This window comes from Pavona decussata, unplaced genomic scaffold, assembly GCF_977016875.1.
Source record: "Pavona decussata unplaced genomic scaffold, jaPavDecu1.1 SCAFFOLD_114, whole genome shotgun sequence".
In the NCBI taxonomy this organism is placed as follows: Eukaryota; Metazoa; Cnidaria; class Anthozoa; order Scleractinia; family Agariciidae; genus Pavona; species Pavona decussata.
Genome location: NW_028145528.1, coordinates 3,923,755 through 3,939,374, shown reverse-complemented (window position 1 = coordinate 3,939,374; position 15,620 = coordinate 3,923,755). Strand labels below are relative to the sequence as shown.

The following is a 15,620-nucleotide window of genomic DNA, read 5'->3' as shown; positions in this document are numbered from 1 at the left end:
GTATGAAGGGGGCTAAGCTAACATTTGGACATCGCCCGAGTTTTGAGCGTGGAAGTATTATCTTAGATGCAAAACCTTGTATCACTTGAAAAAACAAATAAAGCTCTTGCACGTTTTGAGACATATGCGGTGGAACGTTTTCAAACGCATTAGCTTTGAAAAAAGCCTCCAACAGCCTCAACTGAACGCTATTTCCAGTCAATCCGAATAATACGAATATGGTTGACTGAAAACAATGTTACACTTGTAAAATTCGTATCAAAAGTATTATCTAAACGAACAATTTTTCCTAACAAGTAAGTTCATGTCTTGTCGATTTAAAAGTTCTTACAACATAGCCAGTCTTATATTAATGTCTTATTAATGCTGACAGTTTGCGCATTTATCGCAATAATCAACACCTTCAAAAGCCTATTTAAGGCTTCTGACACTTTTCATGCTTTTTAAGTTTTGATAAAGATGGCTGACAGTCATCGAAACTGTCAGCATTAATAAGACATTAATATAAGACTGGCTATGTTGTAAGAACTTTTAAATCGACTGTTCACTTATCTAGCCTGATGAATTTCTTCAAGAAGTTCATGTCTTTTCTTTTTACATGCATTTAGTTATGTCCTCATTTTATAAAGAAATTTACTCGCATCTTGTTCAGCGATTCTAATAAACATAAGACGAGTTGGCACTTTTCATCGACGGCATGGCCTCTTCAACGTTAGTTTCCAGTTTCCTGTAACCGCGCCTTCTGCTGCCATTGTCGTCCTTACCCTCTATTATGATTGCGATGATCTGTGAGAAAAGAGAAAAATTCACATCAACACACATCAAGAGCCATTGGATGAAAACCTAACTAGACGGAATGTAAATTTTGTGGTTCAAGTTTATCCTTGGTTTACATTTTATCTTCCTATTGTTCTTGGGTATGGAATAAATGTGTTTAATGGCCTTGGCTCCAAGAGTCTCCTGTAGCTCAGTGGTAGAGCATCCGAACTAGTAATCAGAGGGTCTTAGGTTCGACTCCTGATAGGAACACTCGAATTTTTTTTTCTGAGTATGCTTGTGTCACTCACTGAATTATACATCATTCTCGTTTATTCACTAGGGCCGGGTTGTTCGAAAGCCGATTAACGCTGATCCATGAAAAGAAGTTAATCGGCGCTTTCATCGCGCTCGTTTAAAATGGTTTTGAAGGCCAATTTCGAGCTAACAGTAAAGAAAAGTCTAAGTAAAAACTGAGGGCCAAAAATCTTTTCGAAGAATCCTTGTTGATTAGGAATCAAATTCGAGTCAAATTTTGCGTTCATCCAGGATTAGCTTAATCGGCCTTCGAAATACTGGGCCCAGGCTTACACATTTATTCCAACTTGACTTCTATTCTCTCAAATGGTGATAGTACTCTCAAGTAAGCCAGGTTGTCTTCTAGACTCAAACATTACATCTACATTGTTCGACAACTTTCATTTGAAAACGTTAAACAGCTGTACAGGGTCTCCAAATTCATGAACACCAAAGCAGTACATCATAAATAAAAATTTTCAAATCAAAACTGAAAAAGCAACACTGGTATTCTAGCAAGGATGCAAAAGTTAGAATCACTCTGTCCAGCTAACTAATATATTGGTCACAGTACAATTTTATCTCCAGCCGGACCCAGTGGAACCACATTACAATCCACTGACTGTAATGTTGTACCCTTTTTCAGGAACAAATTTTCAAGACTTTTCCAGGCCTCAGAAAGTTATTGCCAGGGGCCAATACGAACATTAAGTATTTTTAAGTTGTTGGATCTTCCCATCTGGCTGCTTCTCAGTGTCTTTCACCAGCACTTTATTACATGTACATGTACTGACTTAGATTACCAGATTTCCAGGACCAGTACGAACCCTGTATAATGTCCATGTGAGCAAAGCAATGCCATACAGTACACATACCTTCTGTCTGTTGTGATACACTACGTACGCAGCAAACACCATCACAATGGAGGTGAGAAAAAATGCAGCGAAATGGCTGGACGTGTGTTCGAGATCAGTACCACGGTAGACACTGGTGATAAAACAAAACAAAACTTGCGATTAAAAGGATTTACTACCACAGACGATGCCCTGCTAACGTCCAAAGCACGCAACTTGCATGATTTCTGCTACAGGTATTTCGAAGTTTGTGTATCAAAAGTTGCAGAAGCAACAAATGGTACAATGCTTTAGCCTTTGTACAGACTCCCAAGAATATCGGTCTGGGAGCAAGCCCTCCCTTTGTGGTGCCCTGACCGAGCTCAGCTCACACCGCTCACCAATCTTTCTCTTTGTCCTATCCACTTGGGAGCCTGCTAGTATGTACAATTTATTTAAGGTAACACAAGAATGCAGTTTAGTTGCTATCAAGGAGCTGCTATCAGCTTTCACTATAAATGTGAACATGAAAAGTATAAATCACCTATCCTTCCTATAGTTCTGCTGTGAATACCTTCGATCATAGTTGTCATCATCAATGTCATCATCCTGGTTTTACAACGAAATAGATACAAAGTAATATTTGGTCAGACAATGGCAAATTTTACATCTATTGGTATGATACTCTTAATGAGAAATTTAGAAATGCAATCCCTTCCCCATCCAGATAACGCTTGTTGAACTGCGTGAAAAAGTACACAAGAAAAACTGCCTTCAAATCGTTGAGAGAGAGATGGTCAAAACATCAAACAAAAAATCCCGTCAAATCGTTGAGAGAGAGGTGGTCAAAACATCAAACAAGATTTTCTTCAAAACATAATTTATGTACCTGGACTTTTGTAAACGGGCCCACTCAAACCATGCCTTATTGAGAGTGCACTGAGACTCGTTTTTTCACACTGGGCAATAAATAAAAGGGTCGTCTAGTCTTTTCTTTCCCTCTCCTCTCTAAATCATCATTTCTTCTCTCGTTCGTGTGACTCTGATCCTTCTCCGGGCCAAAACACTTGTTTTTCGGTTTTGTTGCACAAGAAGTGCTGAAATTGTCATTGATCACCCTTTCATAAAACCAGATAGATACGCAAATTATCAAGGTTTAGTCAGTTTGCATAGCAATGTGGAGAAATCTGGTCCTCGCTAGTAATATAATATAGACAGAAAGATGGACGGGCAGATACACAGACAAATGGGCACAGCAAGGTCGTCAATTATACTGGGCTACAATTCATAAGGTCATCACAGTGAAAGAAAGTTATAACTACTGTAATTGCATAGTAAGATAAATTACATGAAAGTAAGCCCATTGCATTAGATATTTCTACCAACACTAACAACGCACAAGTACAAAGTTACAGCACATCGTAGTTAACAATTATAGTTGTTCGAATAAGGGCCTGTTAGGAGGCTAGAACCCCTTTAGGAGAGTTACCCTCCCAGTGCCACATATAAAATGTTATTCATTGGTTCAATAATGGTTACAATAATATTGTTAGATGTATAATTTGGGAAGCTTAAGAAGAAAGCAATGTAATCCATCCATGTTTAAAACGGTTCATACATGTATTCTTTTACATGTATAATCTTACACCTTCAAAAGGAACACGTTTGTACTTATTTATGAAAAACAAGATCGCTGGACAACGAGATTCCACGATTTTGATTGGCTTAGTGGCTATGGGATATTAAACAACGTCTGAGAAATAGCAGCGATTAAGTCGTCGTCTCATCTTTCTTGCGAAATGAAATCAGCAAAATCTACATGTTACATGTAGCAATATTGGTTTTTATTCTACTCGTGCTTGTTGGAAATGGAATGATTATCGCCTGCTTGGCGCTGCTTCCCTCTTTGGCTGTCTATCATGTCATGTCCAATACATGCTCATGGAATAATTGTTCAATAATTATTCAAACTGATAAATGTATACACTATGTGGAATAACTGATGTAAGGTTGCATGCACATGTACCTAACTGTACCTTATTGTTGTCTGTGGATTCGGCATTTTCATAGAGGGAAGACCTCGCATCATTGCCGTTTGAACCTTCAACGGGCTCAGGATGTGATTCAGCTCCCGTATGATCATCTTCATCAGAGCCAGATTTCTTGTGTGATGATGGTTTTTCATTATCAGGTTTAGATTTTGTCTCTTGTCCTTCATTCTCACTGGAATCTGCTTTTCCTTGAGCTGATGGTTTTGGATAATCAGGGTCAGATTTTAGCTCTTGTCCTTCACTGTCACTGGAATCTGTTTTTCCTCGAGATGACGATTTTGGCTCTTGTCCTTCATTCTCACTGGAATCTGCTTTTCCTCGAGATGATGATTTTGGCTCATCAGGCTTAGATTTTGTCTCTTGTCCTTCATTGTCACTGAAATCTGCTTTTCCTCGAGATGACGATTTTTGGTCATCAGGGTCAGATTTTGGCTCTTGTCCTTCATTGTCACTGAAATCTGCTTTTCCTCGAGATGAAGATTTTGGCTCATCAGGATCAGATTTTGGTTCTTGTCCTTCATTGTCACGGGAATCTGCTTTTCCTCGAGATGATGATTTTGCCTCATCAGGGTTAGATTTTGTCTCTTGTCCTTCATTGTTACTGGAATCTGCTTTTCCTCGAGATGACGATTTTGGCTCATCAGGCTTAGATTTTGTCTCTTGTCCTTCATTCTCACTGGAATCTGCTTTTCCTAGAGATGATGATTTTGCCTCACCAGGGTCAGATTTTGTCTCTTGTCCTTCATTGTTACTGGAATCTGCTTTTCCTCGAGATGACGATTTTGGCTCATCAGGCTTAGATTTTGTGTCTTGTCCTTCATTCTCACTGGAATCTGCCTTTCCTTGAGCTGATGGTTTTGGATAATCAGGGTCAGATTTTGGCTCTTGTCCTTCACTGTCACTGGAATCTGCTTTTCCTCGAGATGACGATTTTGGCTCATCAGGCTTAGATTTTGTCTCTTGTTCTTGACTGTCACTGGAATTTGCTTTTCCTCGAGATGACAATTTTGGCTCATCAGGGTTAGATTTTGGCTCTTGTCCTTCATTGTCGCTGGAATCTGCTTTTCCTCGAGGTGATGATTTTGGCTCAGCAGGGTCAGATTTTGGCTCTTGTTCTTCACTGTCACTGGAATTTGCTTTTCCTCGAGATGACGAGTTTAGCTCATCAGGGTTAGATTTTGGCTCTTGTCCTTCATTTTCACTGGAATCTGCTTTTCCTCGAGATGACGATTTTGGCTCATCAGGGTCAGATTTTGGCTTTTGTCCTTCATTGTCGCTGGAATCTCCTTTTCCTCGAGATGAAGATTTTTGGTCACCAGGGTTAGATTTTGGCTCTTGTCCTTCATTGTCACTGGAATCTGCTTTTCCCGGAGATGACGATTTTTGGTCACCAGGGTTAGATTTTGGCTCTTGTCCTTCATTGTCACTGGAATCTGCTTTTCCTGGAGATGACGATTTTGGCTCATTAGGGTTAGATTTTGTCTCTTGTTCTTGACCGTCACTGGAATTTGCTTTTCCTCGAGATGACAATTTTGGCTCATCAGGGTTAGATTTTGGCTCTTGTCCTTCATTGTCGCTGGAATCTGCTTTTCCTCGAGATGACGATTTTGGCTCATCAGGGTCAGATTTTGTCTCTTGTCCTTCATTGTCACTGAAATCTGCTTTTCCTCGAGATGACGATTTTTGGTCATCAGGGTCAGATTTTGGCTCTTGTCCTTCATTTTCACTGTAATCTGCTTTTCCTCGAGATGACGATTTTGGCTTATCAGGCTTAGATTTTGTCTCTTGTCCTTCATTCTCACCGGAATCTGTCTTTCCTTGAGCTGATGGTTTTGGATAATCAGGGTTAGATTTTGGCTCTTGTCCTTCCTTGTCACTGGAATTTGCTTTTCCTCGAGATGACGATTTTGACTCATCAGGGTTAGATTTTGGCTCTTGTCCTTCATTGTCACTGGAATCTGCTTTTCCTCGAGATGACGAGTTTGGCTCATCAGGGTCAGATTTTGGCTCTTGCCCTTCATTGTCATTGGAATCTGCTTTTCCTCGAGATGACGATTTTTGGTCATTAGGGTCAGATTTTGGCTCTTGTCCTTCATTGTCACTGTAAACTGCTTTTCCACGAGATGATGGTTTTGGATAATCAGGGCCAGATTTTGGCTCCTGCCCTTCATCGCCTCCCACCTCCATGTGAACAGGCCTTAAGACATCTATGGATGAACAATTAAGTTAATTAATACATGCACAGATGATTTGTTTTGTATTGATATTGTAATCACAAATACAGTTGTAGATGTAGCTACATGTTCATGTTCTACTGTACCTCTAACTATGGGCTTTGACCTTGAACAGCAAATTATAATACATGTACATGTAGGTAAGGCAAGGTAAAGTAATGATGCAAATGAACATTAGCCCTAGTAAGGAAATGGGAGACTGCACAAAGTGAAGAAAAAACCATTCTACCTTGGCCAGATGGTAGCAAGTTGTGGGTGATTATGATGGTTACACACGAAACAACATAAAAAACACAAACACTATTTATGTACAGTACATGAAAGATACCCTGAGCTCCTAACAACATTGATTCTTCAAAGATGATAAAAGTTACCTCTTCCACTAGTTTTGGGATCAACTTCCCGACGATGGAGCCGTGTATGACCAGTAAAGAAAGGATCTAAGGCCTGCGGAGACATTCCCTCAGGTTCGGCAGCATCTAACTTCTGTTTGGCCAATTTTCTTTTGGAAGGCTGATTCAGTGACTCTATATTTCTTCTAAAGATTCTATGTTCAGAGAAAAATGGTACTGGTTTCTCAGGCTGAATTCCATCTTTGACAAGCTTCCTATAGGTTTGAATTGTGTTCTGTACAGAATCATCTGCCAAGCAAAAAAGAACACCAAAGGAGGTTCACTATCAAAAAAGATACAATTGAAGCTAATAGCATAATTAACAGTTATCAACATAAAAAACACAAACACTATTTATGTACAGTACATGAAAGATACCCTGAGCTCCTAACAACATTGATTCTTCAAAGATGATAAAAGTTACCTCTTCCACTAGTTTTGGGATCAACTTCCCGACGATGGAGCCGTGTATGACCAGTAAAGAAAGGATCTAAGGCCTGCGGAGACATTCCCTCAGGTTCGGCAGCATCTAACTTCTGTTTGGCCAATTTTCTTTTGGAAGGCTGATTCAGTGACTCTATATTTCTTCTAAAGATTCTATGTTCAGAGAAAAATGGTACTGGTTTCTCAGGCTGAATTCCATCTTTGACAAGCTTCCTATAGGTTTGAATTGTGTTCTGTACAGAATCATCTGCCAAGCAAAAAAGAACACCAAAGGAGGTTCACTATCAAAAAAGATACAATTGAAGCTAATAGCATAATTAACAGTTATCAACATAAAAAACACAAACACTATTTATGTACAGTACATGAAAGATACCCTGAGCTCCTAACAACATTGATTCTTCAAAGATGATAAAAGTTACCTCTTCCACTAGTTTTGGGATCAACTTCCCGACGATGGAGCCGTGTATGACCAGTAAAGAAAGGATCTAAGGCCTGCAGAGACATTCCCTCAGGTTCGGCAGCATCTAACTTCTGTTTGGCCAATTTTCTTTTGGAAGGCTGATTCAGTGACTCTATATTTCTTCTAAAGATTCTATGTTCAGAGAAAAATGGTACTGGTTTCTCAGGCTGAATTCCATCTTTGACAAGCTTCCTATAGGTTTGAATTGTCTTCTGTACAGAATCATCTGCCAAGCAAAAAAGAACACCAAAGGAGGTTCACTATCAAAAAAGATACAATTGAAGCTAATAGCATAATTAACAGTTATCAAGGTACATGTAGTTTTTATAATAATAATATCTGGATCATTATATCATGCAATTCCAGAGATTTGATTGGCTTTGCAGCCATGGTATAATTTTCCTGTATTATACCATGGCTGAGAAATAGCGACCATTAAGTTGTCTTCGGGTTGTTCTTGCAAAGCAAAATCATCAAGATCTAGCAGTATTTCTTGATTGTTTTTTTTAACAAAACACTCATGCTTGTTGGCTATCTATCATCTCATACCCAACACACACTTGTGGAATAATAAAATTGTTGGTAAATAAACATTGTCGATGATGTGAAAAGCAAGTTCAGAAAGCAAATTATAATTATTTGCCATAATGAATTTAGCAAAAATGTGATGTTTTGTAGAGTTCTGATTTAAAACCAGGGGAATATATAAATTTCAAAAAAATTATATGTACAAAGAAATGCATGGCATGTGGGCAGTGATAGCCCACAGGCCATTGAAAATGTGGTCATAATAATGGGGTGGTTGGATTAACGAGGTTGTAAAACTAACTTAAGGCAATGACTGGAATGTCAATTCTTTCACGGCACAAAAAAGTGCTGATTATAACAGCTGGTCGTAAGGTGAGTTTCCACTGGACATGTAATACAGGATGCTGCAGTGAAGACCACAAAAAGCCTTTACCAACCTAATGGGGGATTGTCAGATGGCTTGCATGACTTTTCACAGTCATCGCGTGTCTGGAAGTTGTTTGCATTGCCTTTGCATCCTCCATAAGTAAATTCTTCACAATTGTTGGTAGCACTGTTGAAATACCATCTGGAAAAGGCAGCACGGCAAGGGCCAGTGACAGGTGGCAGATTACAGCCTAATAGGCAACAAACAAACAAAATAATGACAAAACAAAGTATGATGTACATGTACAGTAATAACCTGACCAGTCTGCAGACATTCATGGATTCAATTCCCATTTGGGAGTCAAATGCTGTCTTTGTCTCATTCTTATGATTCAGTACATGTGGAATATGGCAACTTTCTCGTTTATGAACGAGCTTGCTTGCAATAATACATTTAATACCACTCTGCAGGATGCTTTCACCAAAAGTATGCTAGATGTGTACTATCATTGTTTGAACTTTATAAACAAATAAATGGGCTTTTTCCTTGTACAATGGAACCTGGATAATAGGGACACCAAAGGAACAAGCAATAGTGTCCCTAATTTTTATTATCCAGGTGTCTATATTATTAATTACCGGCATTGGATTTTCAGAATAAATGTCACAGACATGCCTTTTTTTGGTTTTATCAACAAAAAGCTCAGACAAAAGACACAATTCAAAAGCAACAAAACAATGTTGATACAGGTGTATTCGGACACCTCTATATTACGGACAGTACACTTGGCCCCTGACAGACTGAAATCCATATAACGCCTACATGTACTTCTCTAAAACGGAGACTTATTCCTGTCCCCTTGGTGTCCGTAATAGAGGTTCGTAACAACTGAAGAAACCTTATGCTCATTCAAGTAGTCTAGCACTAGAATTAATGTTTGCTCAGTGCTTCAAACTTGACTGACAATTAAATAATTTAAAATAGTCTGTGAGTTTCCTTTGCACTGACATTTTCACTTAATATTTGATTTATACAATAGGCAGATAACCAGTGTCTGTAAAGCAAGGTTAACTTTGTATGAGAGCAAGTCACTCGGGTCACAGACAAACACAACTGTCGGTAATAAGTGGGTGTCCATAAAGTGGGGTTTTACTGTCTGTACAATGTAAATACATGTATTGTAAGAGGGTGTCCATGATAAGTGGGTGTCTGTAAAGTGGGGTTTCACGGTACATGTAGCTCTATCGTAAGGATATTTGACCCATGTGTGGAAAGTCATGGGTTCAACTCCCATTGGGGACTTAAATATACTTTCAACTTTATTGGGTCCATTGACTGAGCTGCTTAATAGTAACAGTATATTAATTTTATGAGCCGTGGCAATATTTAAGGTCGCTGAACAATTAGTTATTACATAATTCAGGCAGCATATGTAGGGATTGAGAAAAGTAAATTTCGTGCCCTGATGGTCATCTACCAGCCATTTTGGTTTAAATATTACAACATTTTCTTCAAATAACAGTCTGTTGTACATGTCTGTATGTGTGGTAGCTTTGTTAGAAACAACAACAGTCATGCCAACTGATGAGTTTAGGCTTTCAGGTTTGAATTCATCTACTCAGAATCAGGCATTGGGCACGAATGCAAATATGCAGACGTTCTTTGGCTAGTCACATCGCACACTCCACCCCAAGTGTTTAAGGACTGGAGGACTAAGTGTGTGATGGGATAACGCCAAAGAATGTTTGCGTGGGAGGCTAGACTGTTACAGGCTGGCACACAAATCTCCAGCCATGTATGGTCGGAGCTTTGATTGCTGAATTTCTTTATATTATTTGGTAGCTTGCACTGTGAGTTTTGAACAGATTATTAACTGAATGGTACTCATTAAGCTTGCATGGTGAATTGTTTGGAAGTAGGTCATTGTGAATTTCTGGGTGAAAATTGGCCGGTCCTGGGCCAGTCTGAAATCTAGTTTTCCTTCCATGTTCTCCTTGTGTTAATACAGTTAAAGACCCCTTCAAATCACTAAAATTTGCTGTTGCGAGCCACAAGAATGACAAAGCACAACAATTAAGGTACAGTATGTTTACATTTTTTGTACACCTTGCTACATGTAATATTCCAGGCAATATTTTGCCATTAATACGAACCTATTCGGTATTCCCATACATTCCCTTCAACTATCAACGACTCTCACTTTGTTTGGGCTCCAGCAGGAATGCTTCATTTATAGCCATTTGATTTAAATACCCATAAAAGAAATCTGAAAAGGTTTGCAGTAGGAACAAACACAATCCAAAAAAAGAAAGCGTTCTTTTGCCATGAAGCTTAAAGAGGAATAGTTTAAAAAAGCTGTATGTGTATTTGAATTGAATGACTCGATCGAACCTACATGTAGAAACTGTACAATGCATGGCAATTGTGTATTTCAAAATTTGATCAAGCTAGAAGATTTCAATAGCAACGTTTCTAAGTGAGACAACACTTTAACTTTCAACAAATTTATGGCAATACAAAAACAGAAGCCAAGGGATGAAATGCAAGAGTCGAAGACCCCATATTAAAGCAGATCACCAATAGTACTAAGGCAGTAAGATGAAAATAATGATGCAAATTAAAATGTGGTAGTAATAAATATTATATATTATAACAATAAAAACACTTTTAAGAGAATGAACTAATTCATAAAAAACTTTTTAACAAAGGGTTTAAAAGAATTCACACTTGTTGCCTCACGGAGAGGGAAGGGAGTTCCATGTTCCCACAACTCTATGAAAATAAGTATATTTGAGAATTATTCACTGAAGTGGAGGTAAATATCCACCACCTTCACCGACACTGAGGTGAATAATATTATTGTTTTAGTATACATGTATACCACACAAGCTGAATAACTAGGGGGCCAAAAATTACTTTATTTTTGACAGTATACCAACAAAAGGTGGGAAGTGATGTTAAGTATATGAAATGATTCATATATGAACTGCGGATGTACATGAAAGTGAGAAGTGATCACCGTAGTGAATTTTTCAATTTATGCAATTGGAAATTAGAAGCCTGAAAAAAAATTCAGGCTTCAACGGGATTCCAACCCGTGACCTCTACGTTACCGGTGCGATGCCCTATGAACTGAGCTACATGCATGAAGCCACACATTGGGAGCAAGGTCAATTGTGGGTTCCCATTTTCCCGTGAGAGGAGGGAAATGATGTAAAGTATATGAAATGATTCATATACATGTATGAACTGCGGATGTACATTAAAGTGAGAAGTGATCATCGCAGTGAATTTTCCAATTTATTATGCTGAATTTTTTTCAGGCTTCTAATTGTATAAATTGGAAAATTCACTACGATGATCACTTCTCACTTTCATGTACATCCGCAGTTCATATATGAATCATTTCATATACTTTACATCATTTCACTCATCTCACGGGAAAATGGCCTGAATTTTTTTCAGGCTTCTAATTTCCAATTGCATAAATTGGAAAATTCACTGCAATGATCACTTCGCACTTTCAAAAGGTGGGAAATTTTAAAATTTCACCCGCCACGCAGAAAGCAATTCCTTGTTGTACAAAGTTTCGTCTCGCTTTCTTGCGAACAATTAAGAACGGTGCCTTCTAATAGGGAAGTATTTTTGCGCGGCTTATCACTATGCGGGAAAAGCAGATCTTAGTAGCGACTATTGAAATCAAAAAAGAAAATTGGGGGTAACCACGCATTTTTTAGAGGTAACTAAGCAACAATTATTCTAGCAGCAAAATACAGAGCAATGTATGGTGCTTTTTTTCCAAATTGAAGCTTTATTACAGCGCTCCAAGCTGCGACCATTTTGGTTGCCATGGCGAGTGAAAAAAAAAATTGCCGACTGAATTATCGGCGAAAGTTGCCATTTGGCGACTAAAGGATATCAGCTCAAAAGAATAAAGTTGACGTCACGTTTTATCGCTTTTTAACTGAATCATCGTTAAATTAAAGAAATATTACCACGCTTTTCTTCTGTGTAAATTCAATGATGAATCTGTTCCTCTTGCATGGCAAGACATGTGTACAGTTCTGGCATAAGGATTTGCGTATCGCAGCTTCGAATTCATTGAGCGGCCATTTTGAAAACTCAGGTGGGAGAAACTGGTGAGAGCCCAAACTACTTCCGGTGGAGGTTGACTTACACCCAGGCCACCCCGACAGAAACAGTTAAATTTTTGACACAAAAGATGGCAAGTCGTATGCTCTTGTAAGTTGCCTTTATTGCGTTTTTTTTTTTAAATAAAAGCTGTTTTTATTATATTCATCAATAAAAATACTTTTGTTGGAGTAAATGTGTTTCATGAAGAAATATTAAATTTCCCGTGTGAAAAGTTAAGTCAGACACTTTTCACGCTGATCTGGCCACACATAGCCTGCGAGAGAATTCAGTTTTATGGGCTCTAGTTTCACAAGCGTTGTGATTTGTAAAGCTAGTGCCGAAAAAACCGAATGCTCTCGCAGGATAGGCAACACGTGGAGTTGATGGTGCTGTGCACAATTACTAAAAATAGATAGACACCTTGGTGAATGACAAAGTTTACATGCAGTCAGCTCAAAGGCTTTGTATGAGCGGGATTTGTTTTGGATATAAAAAATCAGCGAAAAATCGACGAAATCAGTGGTAAACGTGATTTTCTTGCAAAAATATCAATAAAAGCCGCTTCAAAGTTTTCGGCAACACCACTTTCCCGGCCCCCGAGACTTTCCCATACCACATTCTCATGCAGATATAGATAGATAAGAAAAAAAGGAGTTCTTTGTCTGAATCCCAGCTGGAGGTCAAATGTCTGTGTAGTCTTTTATGCGCAGCGCTGCTTTCAATAAACTGATGTGAAATCCCCATTCGCGCGTAGCTGGCTGTCATTTGCTTATTTCTATTGCTCTTGCTGAGGAAATAGTAATGAAGAATGACAGACTTCAAGAGAATATTTGAAAAAGTATGCGATTTATTCGCAAGCGGCGATCCGTCAGCAACCGAAAAAGTCATCAAGTTAAAGGGAGAATACGAGGAAATTCTCCATAAGAAAAGCATCTGGGAACTAACCTTCAACAACTATGAAGAAGATTCACTTGGAACAGCATTGATTCCGGATAATGAAAATCTTCCACGTGGTCTACGGGCTCTTCAAGTTTCCGGGGATGGGAATTGTTTGTATAATTCTGCGTCAGTTTTAATGAAGGGAGATGAGTCGCTAAATGGAACTTTACGATTTCTGACTGCGATAAATGTATATTTTACATTCTCCTCTGAATACGTTGTGGTGGTAAATTCAAGTGTTAGTACTGCTTTTTCGTGATTAGAAAACCATATATAGATATTTATTAGGATAACTAAGAATAACTTGATACTGATATACGTCAACAATGAGTGGAAGTTACACTGTATTCGGGCAAGTTTCATTTAGCACGTACAAACAGTATTTTTGTCATCAACTTTGAAGTAAGAAACGTTTATTTAGGCCACAAGTATTGTTATTGTTATTGTTATTGTTGATTCAAGTTTTAATTTACATATGTGAGTGGTTTCAATGCCAATGATTTAGCTAAAGAAAGATGTTTATTAGCAAGTAGACGGTACGAACAAGTGTATATTCACATAATCGTATCTGATCAGATTTGTTTCAATGATATCACTGCAAAATACATGTTCCGGGTTTCAACATCCGACTTTGTAGTAAATTGTTCTGGTTACCTCTCATAAATGTCTTTGCCTGTTTTTGCCATCTTGTACTGCATTTACAACCCGCAGGCAAGTAACAATGGAGTGTTAAAAACACGATTTATTTCCGTACACAACGTTCAGCAGTAGCTCCATCATGTAAGTAGCATGAAGTGTCTTGCGTTAATGAAACAACAATTTTTGGCGATCGAAATTTGCCATTGGCGACCATTTTAAAAATGAAGGTCGCCAAAAGTCGACTTATTGAAAAAATGAGCTTGGAGCGCTGTATTATCTCTGAAAAATGCATGGTTACCCCCAATTTTCTTTTTGGATACCAAAATCACTTGTTAAGCTCTGCTTTCTCCGCATAGTTTTAAAGCGCGCAAAAATACCTCTGTATTAGTAGGCACCACCCATAGGAAAGCCGAGTATCTCGAGATGCGCAGAACGTATGCGCAGTAACAATAGTAGGCACCGTCCTTAAAACTTTTTGAGGTACCTGTTTAGTTACTAAGGTGTCATTTTCTTCAATTGTTGTGTGAAATTTGTTTTGATTTTGAAACCATGCTGCAAAACATTAGATATTTCATTGTAATTATAGTGCTCGGCAGTTTTCATAGACAAGGCATTGTAGTTTCATTTTTCACCTTAGAATATGAGGTTGTAAAGATTACAAAAACTTACCTTTTATTGCCGTCAAACTAAACTTTGTTGCCATTTTTGTATTTTTTTGTAACAGCTGCCTCGTTTATCTAAATAAATTCCTCTTTAGTACCCGTGGCGAAACGGGAAGCCATCTTGTTTCTCTTTGGTTGCTAGGAGGTGAATAGTACTTGGCTAATCACCTCCAAGCTAGCTAATCAGGAAGCGCAAAAGGCACTATTCACTTGTGTGGTATCTTTAGAGTTAACTTATCATTGTGTCTTAACGAATAGTGATTAGATAGGACCTTGTGTAGATTTCTATAAGGACCTTATAGAAATGATACATAAGATCTTACATCAACATTAATTATTCGGTGAATAGCTTTGTGTAAAAAAGTAACAACTGCTAACAATCGCTTTTTTCCCATTGATAACAAATTTAATTTCTTTTGGCGGTCAGCATTATATGCTACATGTACTAGCAGCCCTCAGTCTTTAAGATAAATTTGGTACATGCAGGCACATTGCAAATACAGGCACATTACAACAAAGGACGGATTCTTAAAATCATTTTTAAACATTTTAAAACGAAATATATAACCTACCTTGGTTAGCAAAAGGAACTGAAGCTGAATCACTTCCATTCGCCACCAACACAAATGAAATCAACCACAACAATTGCAAAGAGACCCAAATCTTTGAAACACATTGTGATCCAGGCCGCATGCTTGAGGAAATCCGGCTTTGGTAAGCCTTCCGTTAACAATAAAGTTCTTGTTGAAGGCAAATAAGTAACCAAGGAGCGTCCTCTGAATATTTAATGATCAAAGCAAGCGTTAAATGATTTTAGCACGCACAGACTTCGATGTCGAAACAAGCTATCCTTTTCATCTTGATGACATCAGCGTTGAAAC

General features: G+C 38.3%; 2 protein-coding genes across 4 annotated transcripts in view; one reads left to right on the top strand and one right to left on the bottom strand.

The window, feature by feature from the left end:
- The window catches only part of LOC146470290 (translocator protein-like), a 117,454-nt gene that overhangs the window by 25,305 nt on the left and 76,529 nt on the right, over positions 1-15,620 (top strand). The window lies entirely within an intron of this gene.
- Positions 616-15,585, bottom strand: LOC146470297 (uncharacterized). 3 transcript variants are annotated; one of them, XM_085122376.1, is made up of 10 exons: positions 15,312-15,585; positions 8,436-8,615; positions 7,430-7,696; positions 6,988-7,254; positions 6,546-6,812; positions 6,094-6,144; positions 3,923-5,418; positions 2,431-2,495; positions 1,929-2,040; positions 616-786 (listed from the first exon to the last, which is right to left on the bottom strand). In XM_085122376.1, exons 1-10 carry the CDS (start codon positions 15,430-15,432, stop codon positions 658-660), a joined length of 2,955 nt encoding a protein of 984 aa, XP_084978502.1. In that variant the 5' UTR covers positions 15,433-15,585; the 3' UTR covers positions 616-657. The 3 variants fall into 3 exon arrangements, with proteins under 3 accessions (XP_084978502.1, XP_084978500.1, XP_084978501.1); XM_085122374.1 differs by having other exon boundaries at positions 3,923-6,144; XM_085122375.1 differs by having other exon boundaries at positions 3,923-6,135.